This window comes from Notamacropus eugenii, chromosome 7 (genome assembly GCF_028372415.1).
Source record: "Notamacropus eugenii isolate mMacEug1 chromosome 7, mMacEug1.pri_v2, whole genome shotgun sequence".
Classification (NCBI taxonomy): Eukaryota; Metazoa; Chordata; class Mammalia; order Diprotodontia; family Macropodidae; genus Notamacropus; species Notamacropus eugenii.
In genome coordinates, this window is record NC_092878.1 from 35,829,593 (window position 1) to 35,854,345 (window position 24,753).

At 40.1% G+C, this 24,753-nt stretch overlaps 1 protein-coding gene across 9 annotated transcripts in view; it reads left to right on the forward strand.

Annotated features, from left to right (window-relative positions):
- The window catches only part of ASB2 (ankyrin repeat and SOCS box containing 2), a 164,640-nt gene that overhangs the window by 105,621 nt on the left and 34,266 nt on the right, over window positions 1-24,753 (forward strand). For 8 of the 9 annotated variants that reach the window (XM_072622476.1, XM_072622475.1, XM_072622478.1 and 5 more), the window contains 3 exons: window positions 5,154-5,403; window positions 16,103-16,207; window positions 23,479-23,645. In XM_072622476.1, the coding sequence (XP_072478577.1) occupies window positions 5,165-5,403; window positions 16,103-16,207; window positions 23,479-23,645 (511 nt within the window). In that variant the 5' untranslated portion in view covers window positions 5,154-5,164. The remainder of the gene's footprint in view (window positions 1-5,153; window positions 5,404-16,102; window positions 16,208-23,478; window positions 23,646-24,753) is intronic. The other variant, XM_072622479.1, reaches the window with a different exon arrangement.

A 24,753-nucleotide genomic window follows, 5' to 3' on the forward strand; every position in this document is an offset into this window, starting at 1 on the left:
ATCATCTTGCAAGGGCTACTGTAATAGCTTATTTATAGTATATTATGTTATAATATTATTATGCTTCTGGAGTCCTTAGCTCAGAACTGGGTATAAAATTGGTAACCCATCTATACTAGGCAATTAGGTGGCACCATAGATGAAGTGCTGGGCCTGAAAGGAGAAAGACCTGAGTTCAAATTCAGCTTCAGACACTTACTAGCTTGTGTGACTCTGGGCAAATCATTTCATGTCTGTATGCCTTAGTTTCCTCAACTGTAAAATGGTAACAGAAAATAGTAAAATAATAAGAGCGCCTACCTCCCAGGGTTTTTGGGAGGATGAAATAATTTTTGTAAAAAGTACTTAGCACATTGCCTGGCACATGGTATATACTTAAGAAATACTTATTTTCTTCCCCATTCTTGAATTGAATAAAGGTGTACTTCACTTGTTCCATTCTTGAGTTACTAAGGCAAAGTACTTCACCTCCTCCTCAACCCAAGCCAGAAGCAAGAGGGAAATTGATGTTCATAAAGCCATCCACTCCTTCAGAATGTTCCCTCCCATCCTCCCTTCATCCATCAAAATCTAAACTCTTCCAGTGTGGTGTAGTTGAAATACTACTGGATTTGGTGTCAGAGAAACTGAATGTAAATTTCAGCTCTGCTGTGGATTAGCTGTGGTGGTGGTGTTGTGGCTGAGTCATGTCTTCATGACCCTATTTGAGGTTTTCTTGGCAAAGATACTTCAGTGGCTTGCCTTTTCCTTCTTTGACTCATTTTATAGATGAGGAAACTGAGGCAAACAGGGTTAAATCACCCAGCTTGTAAGAGTCTGAGGTCATATTTGAACTCAAGAAGATTCATCTTCCTGACCCCAGCACTCTATCCACCACACCACTTTATCTCATATTAACTTGTTTTTATTTGGGATAGGACATCAGTGTTCTCTCTTTCTCTCCCCCCTTTCTCTCTCTTTCCCCCCTTTCTCTCTTTCTCTCCGTCTCTGTGTTGACATTCCCTGGGGGCAGAACTATTTCTGCTTCTTTGTATTTATTCCATACCCCCTTCCTCCCTTTCCCCTCCCTATCCACCCAGTATCTACTGAAATTCCTTGCACATAGTAGGTGCTCCATGAGCATATGTTAAATCAAGGAATGACTGGCTGGATGTGAAACAAAGTATAACTTTCTTTGTAGTTACCTTTCATCTTTATCTTTCACTATTTCCATTCATGTATCCTGTGCTCCAATTAAATCAGGAGACTCAGATTCTGCTTTCCTCCTGTACTCACTCTACACCCTATCAAGAATTAGAAGCCTAATTCTGCCTTTCCAATCTTCCATGAAGCTTCCCCTGATGTTCCTGGACAGAAAGAATCTCTCCCTCCTTTGCATTTTGTTTATGTTTCTCTTAAGGTACTTTTCTCTCTTTGTCATACTCTAGAATCCAGCCAAATTTACCTTCCCCTGGTGTTTATCATATTCCATCTCCTGTCTTCATACCTTTGCATTGGTCATTCTGCGCACCTTTTCACCTCTGCCTTTTAGGTGAATGCCTTTCAAGGTATGCTTCAAACACCACCTTCTCCACAGAGCCTTTGCTGATCCTTCCTACTTCCAGTATTTTCTCTTCCTAATTACTTTGGATTTAATTATATTGAATGCATTCTACATATACCACAGAAAAAAGCTCTTGGAGGGCAGAAATCAGTTCATTTTTTTTTACTGTGTATCTTCAGTGTGCAGTGCCTAGTACATAATAGGTACTTAATAAAGGTTCAGACACTTTCTAGCTGTGTGACCCTGGGCAAGTCACTTAACTCTGTTTGCCACAGTTTCCTCATCTGTAAAATGAGCTGGAGAAGGAAATGGCGAACCACTTCAGCATCCTTGCCAAGAAAACCCCCAAAGGAGGTAATAAAGAGTCAGACATTGCAGAAAAAAGTCTAAACAACAACAATAAATGTTTGTCCATTGATTGATTGCATTATATAGGGTGTCCCAAAAGTCTTGGAGCAGTTTGAAACCTTTGGAGCATATAACCCCATGCTATTCTGTTGTATTGTGATACTACTGCACTTTTTAATAGTACCTTCATATTTTCGAAGTGCTGGTATAACTATCCCCATTTTACAGATGAAAAAACAGAAGATTTGAGAAACTCTTCCAGGCATCTAATGTATTAGAACTAGATTTGAATTCAGAATTCCTTACAATTGCCACCTTTGCGACCTTGGGCAAGTCATCTAACTTCCCAATAATGTAAGAAGTGTGGACTAGATGAGCTAATTCCATTCAGTAAGCATTTATCAAGCACCTAGGTGAAAGACTGTGCTGGGTACTGGTGATATAGCCCCCCCTACTCCAAAAAGTGTAATACAGGGTATCTTATAAATTAGTATTGTAATTTTAAGGGCTTAAAACTGACACCTTGTGAAGTCCCTTCACTTAAGGGACTTACATTCTAGTAGGAGATACATTTACAATTTATTTACATTTACAATGATAATATATGTAAGTGCAAGATAATTTGAGAACAGGGAAGACACTAATACCGGTGGCAGGAGGGAAATCAGGGAAGGTTTCCTGTAGGAAGTGGCACCTGAGTGGAACTATGAGGAAGGTTAAAGATTCTCATAGGCTGAATTAAAGGAGAAATGTACTACAGGCATGGGGAGAGCATGAAGTGATAGATTAAATGCAAAGCTCAGGGAATAACGAAGAGGCCTCTTTGTCTAGAACTTGGAATGCATGAAGCAGATTCATGTGAAATATCTGTAAGAGGAAGCTGGGGCTAAATTGTCAAAGGTTTGAAATGATTGTATTTTTACAGATACAATAGGGAGCCATGGAAGTTTCCTGAGCAAGGGAATGACATATTATGTCTATTTCTTTGGGGGTCAATGTGGAGGAGTGGAAAGAGAGAGAATGGCAGCAGGTCAAACATTCAGGAGACCATTGCAGTAGTCTAGGTCTGGAGTGGTTAGAGTGGTGGAAGGTAGTGGGGGAAAGAAAGGAACAAATGTTTGAATAGACCCTCTTATATTCCAGGTACTGTGATAAGTGTTTTGCAATGATCTTATTTGATTCTCACAACCATCTTTTGAGGTGGGTGCTCTTTTTTATAGTTTTATAGTTAAGGAAACTGAGGCACAGAGTAGTTAAGTGCTTTGCCCAGGGTCACACAGCTAGTCATTGTCTGAGGCAGCCTTTGAACTCAGCTGTTTCTGACTCCAGACCCAGCATTCTATCCACTGCACCACTAGCTGCCTGGTGAGAGGCAAATGTTGTGGAAATAGAACTGACAAGACAAAACAGTAAGGAATGAGATAGAGTGAAGGATCAGGAATGACTCTGAAGTTAACATAATTGAGTGATTGAAAGGATGGTCATTGCCTCAACAGAGAGAGAATTTTGGAGGAGGGGCAAATTTTACTCTAACACTAGCTGGAAGTGGGGATAATGGATTCTGTTTTGGATATACTGAACTTGAAGTTATAGGATCATAGAGTTAGGGCTAGAAGGGATCTTAGAGGATATGGATTCCATCTCCTTCATTTTACATATCAGTAAACCAAGGTTCCAGTTAAGTGACTTGTCTGGATTTGAACCTTGATCTTGCTTGCCTGAAAGTCACAATACTTCCTCATACAGGTAATGAACGCCCAGCAGGCAGTCGATAAAGTTGGACTGAGTTTTAGAAGAGAGATCAGGGCTAAATATATAGATTTGGCAATTATGTTCATAGATGAGGTAAGCGAACTCATAGGAGTGAATGAGACCATTAAGAAAGAAAATATATCAAGGGAAGTAGGTTCAGGAGAGAGACTTAGATGGGGATTGGGGAACACAAACAGTTGGAGGGTGGGATCTAGGAAGGAGGTGGTCAGATAGAAGGAGAACCAGGAGAGAGTAGTATTGTGGGAACCAAGTGAAGAAAGTATCCCAGAGGAATAAGCACTCAAAATCTGAAAAAAGTCAAGAAGAATGAAGTCTGAGAAAAGGCCAGAGGCTTTTGCCATTAAGAATTAGTTAATAACCTTGGAAAGAGAAGTTTCCGTCAAGTAGTAGGGTCATAAAGCAGATTGCCAGGGGCTGAGAAGTGAATAGGAGGTGAGAATATGTAGATTATAATAGTAGATGTGTTTTTTGGGAATTTGACTGTGAAAAGGGAGGAAAAATACAGGTTGATAGCTTGAGGGGATGGCATGGTCAAAGGGCAGTTTTTTTTTAAATTAAAGGATGGGGGAGACCTGATCCCTTTTAGCTCTAAAATGCTGAGATCTTACCACTTATTACATCAAGTTGCTTCTCTGTTGTTATCTGTGTTCATGTCTCATGCCTGCCTCTAGACTGCAAGGTCCTTAAAGGGAAACGCTTTGTCTCAATAATAACATTTAACTCACATTTTTGTAGTCCTTTAAGGTTTACAAGTGATTTACTCATAACAATCCTCTCAAGTAGGGTAGCTCAAGTGTTATTATCCCCATTTCACAGATGAAGAAAATGAAGCCCGAGGAGAACAGAGTGACACACAGCTAATAAATGTTAGATTCAGATGTGCCTATAATAACAATAAAGCAATTATGTACTATGTGCCACACACTATACGGACATTATCTCATTTGATCCTTGCAACCACTCTGGAAAGTAGGTACCATTGTCATCACCCCCATTTTATACGTAAGAAAACTGATGCAAAAAGAAGTTAGATGTCTTTCCTAAGGTCACACAGAGAGTGTCTAATGTTGGATTTGAACTCATATCTTCTGATTCCATGCCCAGTGCTCTCTATTCTCTCCATCACCTTGCTGCCTTTAGTACCCACTGTCCTTCATTTTCTCCTATAGCACACAACTCTGTGGTTATCTATGTATTGTACATCTTCCTTTACTGTGAGAATCTTGAGGGCAAGAACTGTTTCTTGCATATTCCCATGTCCTCTTTAGAACCTAGTACCTTGTGAGTAGAATGTGTTCAGTATTTTTTGAATTTTAGTTGAAAACATACTTTTTATGTAGTTGCAATATTGCCTTGTAGCTAATTCTCCCAAGGCCCCTACAGAAGCTACCCTAGTGATCAGGATACTTTTATTTTTCACAAAGCTTTTCAGAATTTCATTTTCTTTACCCCCTTATTGAACTCTCTCTTCTTATCCCTATGATAACAGACTGGGGGAGGATGGCCATGGAGATCACTACACCAAGTGCCCAGAGGGCGATCGGGCAGGAAGAGTACAGTCTGTATAGCAGTATGAGTGAGGATGAGCTTATCCAAATGGCCATCGAGCAGAGTCTGACTGATAGCTCCCCTGGGCAGCCAGCTGACCCAAGCTGTCAGAAAGCTCGGACAGCAGCAAGAGAAACAGCTGCAGCCAACCTCTCCAACAGGCCACCTGCCCATTTTTATCCATGGACCAGGTAAGTGAATGGAAAATTGTGTGCATGTGGGGCATAGGGTTGGGTGAAAATGGGGACTTGGGGGTACTTGGAAGGGTGAAAGGAGGAGGGAATGGTTAAACAACAGAACGCTACCTTGCCAGCTAAGACTTTGGCCAAGTAAAGGGAGACAGTATGAGGTAATGGAAAATCTGCTGGATTTGACGTCAAGGAGGCCTAGGGTTGAATCCAGGCTTCTAACATTTATGAGTTGTATAACCGTGGTAAATGATATAATTTTTCAGAGCCTCAGTTTCTTCATTTGTAACATGGGGATAAGACTTCCATTGCTTACCCTACAGGGTTGTTATGGGAAAGGTGCTTGTAAAGTATCTGTAGAAATGTGAATTATGTTCTCAATCATCTATACAAATGTTGGAGGAGGGGCAGGATGAGCCGTGTAGAAGGTCCATAATACTGACTAATCCAGGAAAGAATTTATATTTATTTTCAGGATGCTTTTGAGTACTTTCACTTTAGATATAAGAGATTGAGTGATACAGTTTGAACCTCATGACAACCTGTGAGGTAACTGCTACAGGAATTATCATCCCTATTTTACAGATAAGGAAACTGAGGGAAGAAATAACTTGCCCGTGATCATACAGATAGTCTTTAGCAAAGGGATTTAAACCCATCTCATCCTAATTCCAAGTTCGTCTCCATCATGGTGTCTCTTTACAGTAGTTGTTGAGAATTAGGAGAGTTGGAAGACCCCGAGGACTCAGGTTAGAGTCACAGGACACAGAGCATAGGTTCTGCTTCCGGTACACACTGACAGTATGTAAGTTTTCACTTAACCTTTCAGTACTCCAGGCAAAAAACTAAGACAAAGGTGACCACGGTAGTTTCCTCACTGGAGAATTCTCTTTGCCAGTGAAATCTCAGGGTGCAATCTCTTTCCCTAACATAAACATATGTCTTATTTCTGTCTGTCTGTCTGTCTGTCTGTCTGTCTGTCTCTCTCTCTCTCTCTCCCTCCCTCCCCCCCCCTCTCTCTTTCTCTGTCTCTCTCTCACTCTCTCATTCTCTCTCTTCTCTCTCTCCTTGTTTCTCTCTCTTTCCCTCCTTCCCTCTCTCTTCCTCCCTTCCTCCCTCCCCCCCTCTGTTTCTCCCTCTCTCCCTTTTCTTTCCCCCTCTGTCTTTTTCTTTCTCTTTCTCCTTCTTTCTCTTTCTCCATATCTCCCCTCTCTCCCTTCCCTTCTCTTCTCTGTCTCCAGCTCTCTCTTCTATATATGCTCTGATCTAGGGAGCAAAATAAATGAAACAAAACTCAGTGAGAGCTTTATTGAAAGACTACACATCAAAAAGCCTGTCCTTCAACTCTTAACTTTTTTCAGTTTGGATTATAGATTATACCACAGGGTTCAGGAGGGAGGCACTGTAGCATAACAGACAGAGCATCACTTCTGAGTTGTTATTCAGTTGTTTTTTTCAGTTGTGTCTGACTCTTTGTGACCCCATTTGGGATTTTCTTGGCAAAGATGCCATTTCCTTTTCCAGCTCATTTTACAGATAAGGAAACTGAGGCAGACAGGGTTAAGTGACTTCCCCAAAGTCACACAGCCAGTAAGTGTCTGAGGTCAGATTTGAACTCAGAAAGATGAGTCTTCCAGGTCCCAGCACTCTATCCACTGCACCACCTACCAACCATCACTGCTGAGCCCAGGTTCAAATCCTGCCTCTGATGCTACATGTTTCACTTTGGGCAAGTTACACAACTTCTCTGGGCCTTAATTTCCCACTGGTAAACTGAGGAGGTTTCTCCCTATGGCCTCTGAGGTCATCTCTTCCAGTTCTGGCTCTGCGATCCATGAAGTTTTCCCATTGATAGGGAAGCTTAATCTGCATTTGTCAATAATTTTTCTGAGGGAATAGTCACGCCTTCCTTCTTTGCTTGGAAATACCATCCCAAGCTGAGAATGTCCTTACTGGACCAGCCCTAAGAGGCTACAAAGTAATTTGTGAAAACAGTATCAAGAATGTGGGTGTATACTTGGTAAAGTAGTTTCAAGGACTTCTCCCTCCCACTCTGGGTAAATAGCATTGCTGTACTCAGATGATGTAACAGTCACCTTGGAAAAGTTCCCCAGTATTTTATTACTCAATTCTACCCAGTATCCATGACTGGGAACAGAAGAAGAGGTCCATACCCGCACTTAGGTCCTGAATAAATAAGTCCCTGTGGCCTTTAAACCTTTACTGTATTTAAAAGTTCAGTTATTAATAACATTAGGATGACCACCATACACCATTCTACAGATTGTACACTCCTTGTTATGTGAGAAGATAAGCTGGGTCCTATAGACATGAACTCATAGAATCATGGCATCTTGAAAGGGGAAAGACCTAGGAGAACCCCTGATCTGATCCCTTCTCATCTGTACAATATTCTTAATGTAGGATCATCCATTTCTCTTGTGTGCCTGAATACTTTCTGTGATGGGAGAGTTCATTGTGGATGAAGGATACAAGTGACGTGGTAGATGGAACTTTGGACTTTAGGAATCTGGAAAATAAAGGTCCAAATATTCCCTCAGATCCTTACTGAATTGGGACACTTTCCTCATCTGCGAAACAGGAATAATAATAAGCATTCACCTCACAAAGCTAGGGCAAAGATTAGATCAGACAATACAATCAAAGCATTTTGTAGACCATAAAGTACTTTTTTGGGTTGTTGTTTAGTCATTTTAGTTATGAAAGCCCATTTGGGATTTCCTTGGCAAAGATTTTGGAATGGTTTGCCATTCCCTTCTCTAGCTCCAGGAAACTGAGGCCAAGAGGGTTAAATGACTTGCCCAGGATTACACAGCTGGATCTGAGGCTGGATTTGAACTCAAGTCCAGCACTCTATCCACTGCACCACCTAGTTGCCCCCAAAGTACTACATAAAGCTTGTTATTGCTTTTGTTGTTACCTCCTAAGTCAGACAATTTCACTTGTGAATTACTAGAACTGTAATGACATCTGAAATCCACTTCCTTCTAGCTTCTGTGGATTAACCCTAGTTTTCCTCATTGAGGCCAAGCAGAATAAAGCTAATCCTTTTCACATGTGAGCTATGCAAGACAAGTTTTGTTCATATGATTTGCCTTTTGTTTGAAGACAATAACTACATTCCTCCCAAGTCTCTTTGCACAGCCCTGCCTCACTTAAATCCGCTTGACTAGCATGTCATGGCATCACCTCCCTGATGTCATGGTCTTCTTTGAGAACAAAGGACAAGCCACATCAACAACAACCCAGCTTTTAAATGTCTGTTGTTGGTTTCTTTTCTATAATATCTCCAACCTAAGTTTATGTTAAAAAACAAACAAAAAACTTAAAATATATCCGAATACTATAAACAAACATATAGGGCAAATGACATGTAACTCTGTTTTTTTTTTTCTGCAGCAGTGAGTATGGTTTAAACTGTAGTAATTCACAAACTACCAGAGCTGAAAGGAACCTGAGAGGTCATCTCTTCCAACCTGTACATAAAGAGGAATTTCCTACACAATATCCCTTTTTTTGTAATTTATTTATTTTTAGTTTCAACATTCAGTTCCACAAGCTTTTTCATTTAAAATTTTCTCCATCTACCTCCTCTCCTCCATCCCCAAGATGGCGTGCAATCTGATATAGTCTCTACGTAAACATTCATACTAAGCATATTTTTATATTAGTCCTGTTGTAAAGAAGAATTAGAACCAATGGTATGTGAAAGAAGAAATGAAACAAAACAAAAAGAAAAAGAGCAAATAGTATGTTTCAATCTGCATTCAGAACTCTGTAGCTCTTTCTCTGAATGTGGATAGTATTTTCCACCATGAGCCTTTTGGAGTTGTCTTAGACCTTGCATTGCTGAGAAGAGTTAAGTCTATCAAAGTTAGTCATCTCACATTGTGGCTGTTACTGTGTTATTGTGTACAATGTTCTTCTGGTTCTGCTCACCTCACTTAGCATCAGTTTATATGAGTCTTTCCAGGTTTTTCTGAAATCTGCCTTCTCATCATTTCTTATGGCACAATAGTATTCCATTTCATTCATATACCACAACTTGTTCAGCCATTCCCCAATTGATGGGCATTGCCTCAATTTCAAATTCTTGGCCCCCACAAAAAGAACTGCTACAAATATTTTTGTACTTGTGAGTCCTTTTCCCATTTTTATGATCTCTTTGGGATATAGCCTTAGAAGTAGGTTGCTGGGTTAAAGGGTATACACATTTTATAGCTCTTTGAGCATAGTTCCAAATTGCTCTCCAAAATGGTTGGCTCAATTCACAACTCCACCAACAATGCATTAGTGTTCCAATTTTCGCACATCTTCTCTAGAATTTATAATTTTCCTGTTTTGTCATGTTAGCCAATCTCCTGCACAATATTCTTGACTAGTGAACTTGAATACTTCCAAATGATGAGGAAGCTCATTATTTCATAAAGAATCTCATTCCATTTTTGGATCCAGCTAGGTGGCACAGGGGATAGAGTGCCAGGCCTAGAGTCATCTTCCTGATTTCAAATCTGGCCTCTGACACTTACTAGCTGTGTGATCCTGGACAAGTCACTTTACCTTTGCCTCAGTTTTTTCATCTGTAAAATGAACTGGAGAAGGAAATGGCAAATGACTCTAGTATCTTTGCAAAGAAAATCCCAAGTGGAATCATAAAAAGTTGGACATGACTGAAAAACAAACCTCATCCAGTGAACAAATTCCATTCTCAGTGTTCTCTAAAGGTTTCCTCACTGGGTTCTTGTTATACTGAGGTACTTTGCTAATAGGACTATTTATGGATCCTAGGAAAGAAGCTATTGAGAACTTGGGGAACTTACCAATGAAAATCAGTGTGGTCCAATAGAGTACTAGATTTAGAGTCATATGACATAGTTTGAATGCCTGCACTGATGCTTACTACTTGTGTGACATTGGGAAAATTACTTATCTAACTTGCCTGTTTAGCTAATTAGGTCATTCAGCTAATAAATGTTTGTGGTGGCATTTGAACCCAACTCATCCTAATTCTAAGTTCAGGACTTTATCCACCATATCATACTTCCTCTCTGGAGCAGTTAGTCTTAGAGAGCAGCAAGTCAAGTCAAGTCTACAAGTCCTGATTAAGAGCTTGCAACTCCAAAGTTCCAGGTACTAGGCTAAATGCTGGGAATAAATATGCAAGCAAACAGAAAACCAGTCCCTGTCCTCAAGGAGCTGACATTCTAATGGGGGAAGAAAACATACAAAAGGAACATCATGGGAGAGAAATACCTCCATGGGGGAGTGATGGTAAATTCCAGAGAATGAAAGATTTGGTTTGGATCCTTCACCTAAATGGAGATTCTGGGATGAACTCATCAATAGGACAAAGGGGCCATAGGGGTGAAGGGAGAAGGCAGCTGAAACATTGTTTGAGAAAGACTTAGAAGACTCAAGTTGGAGTCACAGCTTGACCACTTACTAGACCACCATAGGCCAGTTACTTTCCCTTTCTTAGACTCAGTTTCCTTATCTGTAAAATGAAGGAATTAGGTTAGACAATATTATAAGTCTCTTCCAGTCTAAACATTCTCTACATAAATAGCATATTTAAATATTGTCTGCAAAAACCGGAGAGACAGTGTGGTATAATGGATAGAGGACTCAATGGGTGTTGATTTCCTAATCTATAAAAAGAGGAGGCTCGATTAGATATGGATAGCTATGTGGCGCTATCTAGTAGATAGAATGCTGGGCCTGAAATCAAGAAGGCTCATCTTTCTGAGTTTAAATCTAGCCTCAGCCTCTTATTAACTATGTGACCCTGGGCAAGTCATTTCACCCTGTTTATCTCAGTTTCTTCATCCACAAAATAAGCTGGAGAAGGAAATGGCAAACCACTCTAATATCTCTCCCAAAACAACCCCAAATGAGGTCACAGAGTCAGATATGACTGAAACAATAACAAATCACTTAACACAGGGACTTGCATACAGTTGCTACTTACATTTTTGTTGGGATCGATTGAACTTAATGTTAAAATATAGAGCACCTGAAAGGCATTCTAAAGTCCTAAAAAGGTTTTTAGATTGTAGAATGATATCTCAAAACTAGATTATGAAAGCAGAAGTTCTCAGAGGAGCATGGATTTAGAGCTATATAGGCTCCTTAGTCTAGTGATGTATTGGCAAATGTGTAACAACTGCCTCTCGGCGGGGCGGAGGTGGGGTTTGGGGAAGAAAGTACAACACACTTTAAATTTAATTTGCATTATTAACATTTTCTTCATAGCTTTTTTAAGTCTAGAAAATCAACAGAATAATAAATCAAGACAGGATTTTTTGTATTTGTCAATTTTCAAGGTATAAATGCTCAGACTCAAAATTTAATGATCAGCTCTCAAGAGTCTGTACAAGCTGGCTCCATCACCCTGGTCCAAACCCACTCAGAGTGGTGAATTGGTTTATCCAGGTCATGCTAATAATCAGTTTTGTTCTTTTCAAGTCTGCTGATAAGAGAGCTGCTGAGGACAGTGTTTGAGGATCTGGGTCAGGCCTCCCTCAGGGCTTGAGGTCAGAGATAAAATTTAAAAACAAAACAAAGCAAAAAATTTTCTCATCTACTTTCTCTACCTCCCCTAGCTCATCTACCTACCCCAATCACTTGCACAACCTCCTCTTAAATGGGAATGGATATTAAAGCAGAGGAAGTTGCAAAATGACTTTCATCCATTCAAAATCGTGTAAAAATGGTTCTGGAACAAAAGTAACATTCTCCATACCCCATCTTCCCTTAAATGTGGGTCAATTCCAAGGAACAAAGTGGCTTACTGGGTAGAGGACTGGACATGTAGTCAAAAAGAGCAGAGTTCAAATCCCTCCTCTGATATATTTCTCTGTGACCCTTGGGCAAGTCACTTGACCTCTGTCAATCTCAGTTTTCTCATCTGTAAAATGGGAAAATAGCATCTCCCTCACAGGATTATTGTGAGGATCCAATGAGGTAATGTATACAAAGCACTTGTCAGAACTTAAGGCAGTTATTAATGCTCATTGTTGTTCAGTGAATTAGGACTCTTTTTGATCCCATTTGGAGTCTTTTTTTTTTTTTTTGGTAAATGTTGGAGTGGTTTGCCATTTCCTTCTCCAGCTCATTTTACAGATACAGAAACTGAGGCAGACAGGGTTAAGGGACTTGTCTGGGTTCACATGGCTAGTAATTGTCTGAGATTGAATGATTCTCCTGATTCTAAGCCCAGTGCTCTATCCCCAGTGTCACCTAGCTGCCCAAATAAATACTATTATATATAACGGGAACAACAATATATATTTTTTTCAGTGCCTACCTTGTGTAAAGCAGTATGCTACATACTGGAAACACAAAGACAAAAATGAAAAAAAAAAACCACACCTGCCTCTACTGGGTAAGGGGGGATAGGATCACATTCCACTGAGGGACTATAAGATATACTCAAACCAGTAAATATAAGGTAATTTGAGGAGATCAAGAGCTCTAAAAACTAAGGCAGGGGTAGGGAACCTGCAGCCTTGAGGCCACATGTGGCTCTCTAGGTCCTTTGGATTCAGTTAGAGGGCTGCACTTGAGGACCTAGAAGGCCACATGTAGAGCTTGAGGCCGCAGGTTCCCCACCCCTGAACTAAGGGAATCAGGAAAGTCTTCCCATAGTAGGTGCCATCTGAGTTGAGTCTTGAAAGAAGTTAAGAATTAAAAGAGGTGGAGATGAGGAAGAAGGATAACAGTGGGAAAGCCAGTTTGACTCGGCTGTAGAATGTGTGAAAGGAACTTGTACAAAATAGGTCTGGCAAGTCACCATCTTGTAAAGGACTTAAAATTCCAAGTGGAAGAGTTTGTATTTTATGGTAGAAGCCATAAGAAGGCATCAGTTTTATCTGAGCATAGGCATGGTATGACCTGATCCATGTTTTAGGAGGAATATTTTTGGCAGTTTTATAAAAGAGACTGGAGAGGGGACACCATGGATGTCAGGAGCCTGGTTAGGAAGTGATCTCAGCAATTTGATAAGAGATGATGAGGGCCTGAGCTAGGGTGGTGGTTCTGTGATTAGAGAGAAAGAAATGGATGTGAGTGGTATTGAGGAAGTAGAATTGATGAGACTTTGCAGATAATTTTAATATGGGGGTGGGGTGGGAAAGAATCAAGGTTATGCACCTGAGTGACTTGAAGGCTAATGGTGGCCATCATGCAGAAAGAGAAGTTGAAAGGAGGGATAGCTTTAGCAGGTCATAGATTATGAGTTCCATTCTAGACATGTGGAGATGCTGATGAGACATCTAGGTAGAGATGTCCAAAAGGCATTTGGTAATGGAGGATTGGAATTCTGGAGGAAGCTAATACACATATTTTGAGTTGATAGTTTTATGGAGAAAGTTGATAAACCCTTGCAGATTAATGACACCAAAGAGAGAGGGTATAGAGAGAGAAGAGGGTCTGAGACAGACCTTTGCAGGATACCAACATTTAGTGGGCAGTACATAGATGATGGTGCAGCAAGGGAGACTGAGAAGTGATTATGTGGGTAGGAGAACCAAGTGTATAGAAAACCTAGGATGTTGGTCGACCATATTAAAAACTGCAGAAAGGTGAAGAGGGCTGAAGACAGAGAAAAGCTCTAAGATTGAGCAGTTTAGATAGTGTTGATAGTCACTTGAGTGATGGTGTTAGAAGCCAAATTGAAAAATGAGGGTAAGGAGAAAGGAATATGTGGGGTCATGTGCATAGGTAGAGGGGTTGGCTCTACTGAGGATAAGGACTCACCTCTTTATCACAGACTGTAGTAAAGGATAAAATGGGATATGATGTAAAAGGGTTTTAAGATGAAGAACAGGGGAGAAGAGCAGGTACTTATGGCAGCTAAGTGGTCCATCTGTGCTGATATCAGGAAGACCTGAGATCAAATCTGGCATTAGATGCTTATTATCTGTATGACCTTGGGCAAGTCACTTAACCTCCATTTGCCTCAGTTTCCTCATCTGTAAAATGGGAATAATAATGCCTCCCAGAATCATTGTGAGATCTACTGAGATAATAATTATAAAGCACTATATAATTGCTGGTCAGCTAAGTGGCACAGTAGATACAGCACCAAACCTGGAGTCAGAAAGATTCCTCTTTATGAGTTCAAATCTGGCTTCAGAAACTTACTGGCTGTGCAACTCTCGGAAAATTACTTAACCTTATTTGCCTCAGTTTCCTCATCTTTAAAATGAAGGGAATGACAAACCACTCCAGAATCTTTACCAAGAAAACCCTAAATGGGGTCATGAAGAGTCAGATCCAACTGAAAAATGATATAACAAAAATATAAATGTTAGCTACTATTATTTAGATTTTTTTTCATTTTAAGGATGATGTGGGGTCCTTTACTGAGAGAGTGGTGGGAGAGATTGCTATAGGGACCTTGAGGAGGAACAGAAGGTTTGGACCAGCTGCTATGGAGGATGTGATAAGGAATCACAGATATCATTCATAGATTACAAAATGTCAGATCTAACCTTAAACTTTAACCCTCTACTTTCATAGATGAGGACACCAAGGGTGATGCAGATGAAGTGACTTTTTCCAAGTTCACTGATCTGTTTAGTCCAGGGGTTCTTAACCCTTTTACACAAAAAGGCATGGAACTCTTTGGCAGTCTGGCAAAGCCCATGATTAAATATCAGAGTAATGTTTTTCAGGGCATGAAATAAAATGCAAAGGAGAACAAAGGAAACAAATTATATTGAAGTACAGTTATCAAAATATTTTTTTAAAAACAACACAATAATAACAACAAATTCATGGAACCCCTTAGGAGTCCGCAGCTTGTCAGAAGAATTGGGACTTGGAATTAGGCCTCCTGCTCCTCAGGGCAGGATTCTTTCTATTATACGTATATGTACATACACATATACGTACATGTGTATCTATATGTATATGTGTATATGTATGTATACACACACACACATATATATCTGCTGTCACTAATAAGTCTCAGGAAGAGACCATGAAGACAGGGTTTTAAACTCTCTATGTCCCCTAGATCCTTACACAGAGCAGGTGCTTAACAAAAGCTTGTTGAATTAAACTCAGTTGTCAAAGAACAGAAGAAGAAAAGGGTTTGGAGACTGTGATTTCCTGGAGGAGGCACTTCTTAGCCTAGATGGGACATGGCCCTGGAGGCACCATAAGACTGGGACAATTTCATGACCTCAGCTTGCAGCTAACCACTCTAACCACTTTTTCAAATCTTCCTTGGAGGTGGAGAATATCATGTCACTTCATATCTTCCTTCTGTGTGGTTGTGTTTTTTTTAAAGGGGGGTGTGAACCTCATTGTTGTCTTATATGGTCATTCAAATCCCTTGGTGCTTCCTCAGAAGGCCAAAAATAATCCAGAGCTGAGAACAGCTGAGTCCAGCCCAGAGCAAGCTGTGGCCATCTGCTTTCATTCAAAGTCCCAGTGCCCAGCGTCAGCCTCTCTCAATCTCTCTCTCTCTCTCTCTCTCTCACTCTCTCTCTCTCCCCCTCCTTTTCTCTCTCCCTCCCTCCCTCTTTTTTCCCTCCCTCTCTTCTCCCCCCTCTTCCACTCTCCCTCTTTCTCTCTCTTTCCCTTGATCCTGCCTCCAACAATCCCTGGATATGACCCGCTTCTCTTACTCTGAGTATTTTTCCTTGTTTCACTCATGCCATCACCCCTCCAGGTCTGCAGCTACTTCGGGAACCCAGCCTCCGCCTCCCAATGTGGGCTTGTTTCAAGGGGTCAGGCAAAGATACAACGGCAGCCTGTTCAAGACCCCCCAGCCTGTGTAAGTGACTCCTTATATCCTCTTGTCCCAGACTCCCAGTCACCTTGTTGTCTGTCCTAACTAACCCAAATGGCATTGGTATCATAGAGGGTGGGTAAGGGCTATGTCAGGGCAGTGAGGAAGGTGGCTTGGAAGGAATTCCTGCCCTCCCTCACTTCTCTCCTTCCTTGTGTCCCTTAAACACATTATAGTCATTTCAAGGGTTGGACCTAGACCAGAAGGTCCAGTCTCTCCTGACTCCTCAGAACTCATGAGTCACCACTCAGTGGGGAGGCAACCAGGTCCTTGCTCATGTTTGTCTGCTAATTCACTTGTCAGTAGCATGGGTAATTAGCTTCATGCTGCTTTAAACTCTGGATGTATTAAGATGCTCCTTACACCCAGGGGGACAAATAATAAGTTAAGAGAGAGAGAGACAGAGACGGAAATGCACTGGGAGATACACAGGGATGCAATGAGAGGAACAGTGAGAAAGAAAGAGATGAATGAGAAACAGAGAAAGAGAGAATAGAGACTGAGAAACAGAGACAGACAGAAGAAGGCAATACCAGAATCAGGAAAGCATTAATTAATGCCAGTGTATCTGGGTATAACTACCAAGCAGAAATGCTGCCCCCCCAACCCAAATTGGATTAATATTTGATCTTTCAAAATTTCCTTACTTTTTCCCTTTTGAAAGGAGGGAGGATTTCCATGTCTGCAGTGGATTGATTGACAGTGCAAACTCCTCTAGATACTGGGAACTGAGCAGGTCCACTGGATCCCCAAATGCCAGTACAGCTATGGTTCTTAAATCCTAACCACTGCATAAGTCCAAAAGCCACTCAATGACATAATAAGATGGCTCTCCAAACTCATTGGAGTGGGATCTTCTTTCATAGCTATCATCTATTCATGCCTTCCCATCTTGAATGAGTTGTATCCATGTTTTTGCCCCTCATGAACTGAAAAGTCATGAGATTGTAAACAGATTTGGGTGATTTCTTAGTCCAACATCTACTTTTTATAAATGAAGAAATGAAATACAGAAGGGCTAAGTGATTTTCTCCAAGTCACAAAGGTATGAAATGGAATTTGAACTTAAGTCCTTTGATTCCAGGTGGAGCACTCATTCTGCCATAGAGGATTCTTTCAGTATGGAAGCCTTCTTCTGATGCTTTTAACATCTCACTGAGGCACTGGGTCAGCCCATTTGTTGTCTCTTGTACTCCATCTGATCATCTTTGTCCTTAATGATGCCTTTTATACGAGTCTCCTCTGATTATATGCTGTAGCCTGCTTAAAGCCACCATGTGTTTCTTTGGGTTTCTTGTCATTTTGATCCTTAGGAAGTTGTGATGGTCCTTGAATTAAAGCCATTTAGTGTGACCTAGAGATGATAGGTATTAAAGAGATGGACTACAGAGAATTAGTACTTAAAAAAAAAGATCAATAAGCATCAGAGATAATAAATGTGTAGAAAAGGATTCTGGTTTTAAGAATCAAAAAGTTTTGCTCCTCTGTGAATTTTTAAAACAACTTGCCTCTAATCCTTCATCTCTAGCCTTGCACAGGTCAGTTCAGCTTACAGGATCTCGTATAGCTCCATTACATCTTTTCTGGTCAACCCATGCAAATATACTTTAAAGAAAAAGGAACAACCCCATATGGTGCAAAACAAAAAGTTCTGACGTGGAAATGGAGAGACCCAGGGTTCTCTTGTCTCTGTCCTGCCAGTAACTCACCTTGTGACCTTAGGGAGTCACTTCCTCTCTCTTTAAACCTCAATTTCCTCTGTAAAATGAGTGGGTAGGTGATCTCCCACATTCTGTGTTCTGCATTCTGACTTGCTCTGTTTTTAAAAGTCCCTTTCAATTCTAACATAATATGGTTCTATGATTATAAGACCCCTCCAAGCTTTGAGTCTTTCCCCATTGTTTTAAGGTCTCTTCCTATCTCTGATTTTCTGTTATTCTAAGGTCTCTTTTAGAGAAAACATTTTCCAATCTGTCGATCTAAGGTACCTTCCAGATACAACATTCCATGGACCAGGATGCTGAGGACCCTCTCCAAGCTCATGGTTCCTTATTCTTCATTGTAACTCCCTTTCCAGCTCTAAAATGTTCTATTATTTTATGATATTAAGCAAAATTGATTGAGAGTGAGAGGGAGATGAGGTAGCAGAATGAATGAAATTCTGATCACTTTGTTAGCTTTCTGGTTTCTTGTCAATGATTTTCTAAGGATAGTCCTGGGGTGGGGGAGTACCTATTCCATTTTCCCCAGCAAACCTTGAAATGAGGTCAGTAACATCCCCTAGCTCAGAGAAGACTCAATAATCAACAACTACTCCAAAAGTGCCAGCATTTGGTTAACGAAAATAGATCTGGGTGATTATGTGAAGGACCATCCTGGAGAAGGAGAGCTTCTAAAATAAGTCCCATTTTACAGAGAGAGAGAGATAATAATAACTAGTATTTATAAAGCTCTAGAAAGTTTGTAAAGTGTTTTCTATATGTTATCTCTTTTGATTCTCTTAACAGCCCTGTGATGTGTACAGGTTATTATTGTTCCTATTTTACAAATGAGGAAACTAAGTCTGAGAGAGATTAAGCAACTTGCCTAGAGTCACCTAGCAAGCAAATATGAGAGACAGAATTTGATCTCAGATCTTTCTGACTCAAAATCCTGTGTTCTGTTAAGCAAAAGCAGGGGATTTCACCAAAGTCAATGACAGATCCCTGATAAGAATGGAGAGTTCTCAGACTCTGCTTCTTGCAAGACAACTTCCTCTGTTCTCAGCCTTCCTGGGTTTTATTCTCAAGGAAGAGAGGAAAATGGCAAGATCGAGAGGGGCCATGTAGATACCCTGGGGAAAGATGTTTCTTCTCCTTGTGGCTAGTGTTGAGAATGTGTGTGTGTGCGTGTGTGTGTGTGTGTGTGTGTGTGTGTGAGAGAGAGAGAGAGAGAGAGAGAGAGAGAGAGAGAGAGAGACAGAGACAGAGACAGAGAGAGAGACAGAGACAGAGAGAGACAGAGACAGAGAGAGAGACAGAGACAGAGAGAGAGAGAGACAGAGACAGAGAGAGAGAGAGAGAGAGAGAGAGAGAGAGAGAGAGAGATATGCTTGTTTCTTAACATAGAATTTCTGCTTTCTACCCAGCTGCAGTTCAGCAGCATACTCAGCAAGGTTAACCAAAAGGAAGGAGTGTGAGGGGAAGAGAGGAAACGGGAAATGTACATTGTGGTTTTAGTCCTGAACTTGAGAAATGTTCTGATGAAAGGTTCCAGCAAAAATCATCCTGGTAGATGAGGGTGGGTGGGTGGAAGCAGTTTCTAGTTTTCCTGCCTGTTTCCCCTGACTTCATCCACATTTAATTTTATGTGCATCTCACATGCATGAAAAGCTATTAATACAAACCCAAGAGACTTAAATGGAAGGAAGTCGTCAGGTGGGTTTATGGGTACAAGTCTGAGAGCTCTTCATTTTGATGCTCGTCTTGTCATTGGCTCTGGCCTCTTTGTGGCTAATTTTCTCCATTTATAAGATGAAGACAATTTTGTAGCAGCATCAGTTAATTAATTAATTCACTCATTCATTGTTAAGTGCCAACTATGTGCATAGGACTGCACTAGACATTGTAATGTAATGGAAAGAATATGGGATTTGTAATCAGAAGACCTCAGTTTAAAGCCTTGATTTTGAGTAAATCATTGAACCTCTCTTGATTTCAGTTTCCTCATCTATAAAATGGGAGAATTGGACTAATTGACTTTTAAGTTTCTTTTCACTTCTGATTCTTTACATATATGTGTAGGAATCTTTGGGGAAATAATTCAGTAGTATCAGAATCATCCTCCATTTTTCCTTTTCGTTTTTTCTTTATAACTGCTCCCAGCTGCCAATTCTTATCAATTCTACCTCCTCCATAACATCTCTCATCTGTTCCTGTCATTTACTCACAGAGCCCCCATCACCCTGGTTCAGGCACTAATCATTTCTTTCTTGGTTTATTGTCTCCTAACTAATTTTTCTTCTTCCAGTCTTTCTCTTCTCCTATCCATACTACCTACAGCTATAAAATTGATATTCCTAAAACCCTGGGCTGGCCATGCCACTCTTTTACTCAAGAAATTTCAATAGCTCCCTACTGCCTCTAAGATAAAATAGAAATATCTGTGTTTGGCTATTAAAGCCTTTCACAGCGAGACCTTATCTTCTCTTTCTAGACTCACTTTAATATAAGTATGAGATAGAATACAAACTCCTTGAAGTCACAGACTGCTTTGTTTTTGGTCTCTATACCCCCAGTGGCATGGTACTTGGCACATGGTAGACCCTCAATAAATGTTTACTGAATTTAATTATTTGATATGATCCCTGGCCTTATGAGATCATAATCTAGTAAGGGCATAAGGCACAAACATAGGTAACAATTATAAACAACACTGGAGGATTTATTCTGGAGGGATTTCCAAAAATGATAAACATATAAACATATTATTGCTAACCAACATTCTGGAGGGATTTCCAAAAATGATAAACATATAAACATATTATTGCTAACCAATGTTAATTTTGTTGGATTGAGAGAACAGTTACCTGGGAATCAGAATAACCAAGCTTTTGTCCTGACCTCACTATTAATTAGCTTGGTGAGCATTGGCAAGTGACTGCCCTTCTCTGGACCTTACGTTCTTCATCTATAATATAGTGAGATTGGACTATTAGATTTAAACAGGAAGCAAGACTTGGGGCAGCTAGGTGGAATAGTGGATAGAGTTCTAGGCCTAGACTTATATTCTTGAGTTCAGATCTAGCTTCCAACACAATTAACTATGTGACCCTGGGTAAGTTACTTAACCCTGTTCACCTCAGTTTCTTCATCTGTAAAAATGATCTGAAGAAGGAAATGGCAAACCACTCCAGTATCTTATCCATGAAAATCCTAAATGGAGTCATGAAGAGTTGGACACGATTGAAATGACTGAGAAACAACAAAAAGGATTGGGTACTTTAAGTGGGACCATATAAAAAATATTAAAATGATGAAGAATTGTGTCTTCTGGCCTTAGAATTCTTTATTTTGATTAAATATTTGCTGTTTTAATGTCCCTTCCAGCTTTTTGGTGATTGTTTTGAGGTAAGGTACATGGGAAGTAAGAATGGTAAGACTGAGTCATCATATAATCTTAATTGCTTAGAGAAAGAGCAAAGACAGTGAAGTGATTCAAAGAGGACCATAGTCTGAGGTGTGGCATTTCTTATTCCAATATTCCCAAATAACTCGCATTATAACATTCAATGAGAGATAGCCTGGTGGTAGACAGAGAGGCAACTTCAAAGTCAGAGAGACCTGAGTTCAAGTCCTGCTTGAGACAGCTATTAAATGTATAATCTGGGCAAATGACTTAGCCTATCCTAAACTGCCAAAAAGTCACTAACCTGCATTTTTAGAGAGAGCTTCTCCATATGGGAGTTCCTTAGAACAATGGGTCTCCTGAGTCTCACCAGACCAGAGCCATTTCATTCCATCAGTTTGATTGTACTTCCATGTTTCTCAGAGTGATGTGAAGACAGATTTTAATTTTAATGTCCAAATTATGATTTTTTAAAAATATGCAATACCCTTCTTGAAGGTCCAAAGAAATAAGTAGTTCTTTGAAATAACACTGGCTTATTAGTCATGAGACCTGGGTTTGAATCTGCATTCTCACTCTAAGCCAGAAAATGCTGGGTAGTATCTTTAATATCCCCATTTGAATGTAAGCTCTTTGTGAGAAAGGATTACTTCATTCTTTGTATTTATATTCCCAGTGCCTAGCACATAGTAGGTGCTTACTAAATATTTGTTGACTGATATTGGAAAAGACTGAAGGCAAAAGGAGAAAGGGAAGGCAGAGGATGAGATGGTTAGATAGTGTCATGGAAGCAACAAACATGAGCTCGGACAGACTTTGGGGGATAGAGGTGGGCAAAAGGGCCTGCAGTACTGTGGTTCATGCGTCATGAAGAGTTGCATATGACTGAATGACTGAACAGCAACAAAAATGATCAGTTTATTTCTAAGTTAAAGGAGGGGGTTGGGCAGGATAATGTCCATGGTCTTTTCTACTCTAACATTTTATGTTCCACAGTCTAACCTGTTTTCTAAGGACTCTTCTAACCTTAACATTTTCTGTTATGTGTTCTAAGGTCTTTTCCTACCTTTAACATTATATTAAAGTCAGGAACAGCCTTACTTTTGCATTTCATATGTCTAGTGCTTAGCATAGTGAGTGCTGGGCACGCATCAGGCACTTAACAAAGTAGGAGTTCTTAACCTAGTGTTCGTAAACTTTAAAAAAAATTTTTAATAGCTGTATTTCAATATAGCTTCCTTTATAATCCTATGTATTTTATATATTATTTTACGTATTATTTATTATATATTATACTTTTATTCTATGCGCTTAAAAACTATATTCTGAAAAGGTGTCTATAGGCTTCACCAGATTGCCAAAGGCTTTCCAGGATACAAAAAAAAGGTTAAGAACCCCTATGATAATGCTTGTTGACTTTATAGTTAGCGATTCTATGTTCCTTTCCATCTCTGATATCCTCTTTCTTCTGATACTGCCACCAGCCTGGCATCCCTCATGCCTTGACTGCTGTAATAGACAGCTTCTTGGTCTCCCTGCTTCCAGTCCATTCTCCACTCAACACCTTCCTAAAGTGCACTGACCATATTACTGCCCCCATCCCCAATAAGTAAACACTAACAGCTCTCTCTTACCTCCAGAATCAAATATAAAATACATTGTTTGGTGTTCAAAGTCCTTCACAGCCTTGGGTTTTTCTTACCTTTGCAGTACTCCTGTACCTTACTCCCCACTCAACCCTACCATGTACAGTTCCTTGTTTTTTCTTGTATAAGAAACCCTATCTCCTGACTCTGGGAACTTCCACTGACTGTCCCTCATGCTTGGGCTTCTCTTTCTCTTCTTTCCTTCTTGTTCTCCTTCAAGTTCCATCTAAAACCTCACCTTGTACAAGAAGTCTTTCTTGATCTCCCTTTATCCTAATGCCTTCCTTCTGTTAATTATCATCAATTTATCATAGATACAGAGTCATTTGCATATTGTCTCCCTCTGTAGCCTGTGAACTCCTTGAGAGCAGGGACTGTTTTTTACCTGACTCTGTACTCCTCACACAGTGCCTGGATTACAGTAGGTGCTTAATAAATGCTTGTTGACTGATTGACTAACTACTGAGGTAAGCCAATCCTAACTAACTCTCCTTATTCTTAAAGAGCCATAGATCCTGTGGTGAAGGCCATCAAGGATGGTGATGAGAATGCCTTAACTTCCATGATCCAGTCAGGGAAAAACCTCTCTGAACCCAACAAGGATGGATGGCTCCCTCTTCATGAAGCAGCCTATTATGGCCAGTTGGGTTGTCTGAAAATATTGCAGAAAGGTGAGTTGAAAAAAAAAAGGTAAATCTGCATTAGATAAGGATGTGAGAAGACAGAAAATGGAAGGAAGAAGAAGAAAGGTTGCACAATGTAAAAAAAATCTGTCTCCTTATTTCATAATCCTACTGTATTGATAGATGAGTATAGATATGTGTGTATACACCTACATATACATATACACACATATACACATGCATATACACATATGCACATGTATGCATATGTACGCATATACACACACATATAAAAAAGGGTCAGCGAGGTGGTACAATGGATACAACACTGGACTTGGAATCAGGAAGACTCATCTTCATGAGTTCAACTATGGCCTCCAACACTTAATAATTGTATGACCCTGGGAAAGTCCCTTAACCCTCTTTGCTTCCATTTTCTTATTTGTAAAATGAGCTGGAAAAGGAACTAACAAACTGCTCCAGTGTCTTTGCCAAGAAAATTCCAAGTGGGGTCACTAAGAGTTGAATACAACTGAACAAAATACTTCAAGAATCTGATGCACAGCAAATGAAAACAACATTTATTAATTACTTTCCTACTCTATATAGATATACATATATGTATATGAAATATATATGGAATTCACATGTAAGGGAACTCACTCTAGCAAGGTAGAGTTTGTAATCTTAGAGTGGGCATTCTTAACTTGTTGGGGAGTCATGGGCCCTTTGACAGTCTGGTGAAGTCTATGGATTCCTACTCAGGCTATTTTTTAAAAATTAATTAAACCAAGTGTGGTTCCTGTAATCCCAAGCACTAGGGAGGCTGAGGTGGGCGGATCTTTTGAACTTGGGAGTTATGAGCAACAGTGAATAATGCCAATAAGGTGTCAGCATAAGTTTGTCATTAATATGGGAAGCCTGGGGAGGGTGAGGACAACAGGTTGCCCAAGAAGGGGCAGACTGACCCAGGCTGGAAACAGAGTAGATCAAAGCTCCCCTTTCAATCAGTAGAGGGTTTGACTGGTCACTAGCTCTTGTTCTTGCAACCTGGGAGAGATGGGGAGGCCTGGCATGTTTTTTTTTGTTTAAATGCAACTATTTATTTTTAAATTGAAGGAAATGTTAAATTTCAGTTAGAGGCTTGTGAAAATAA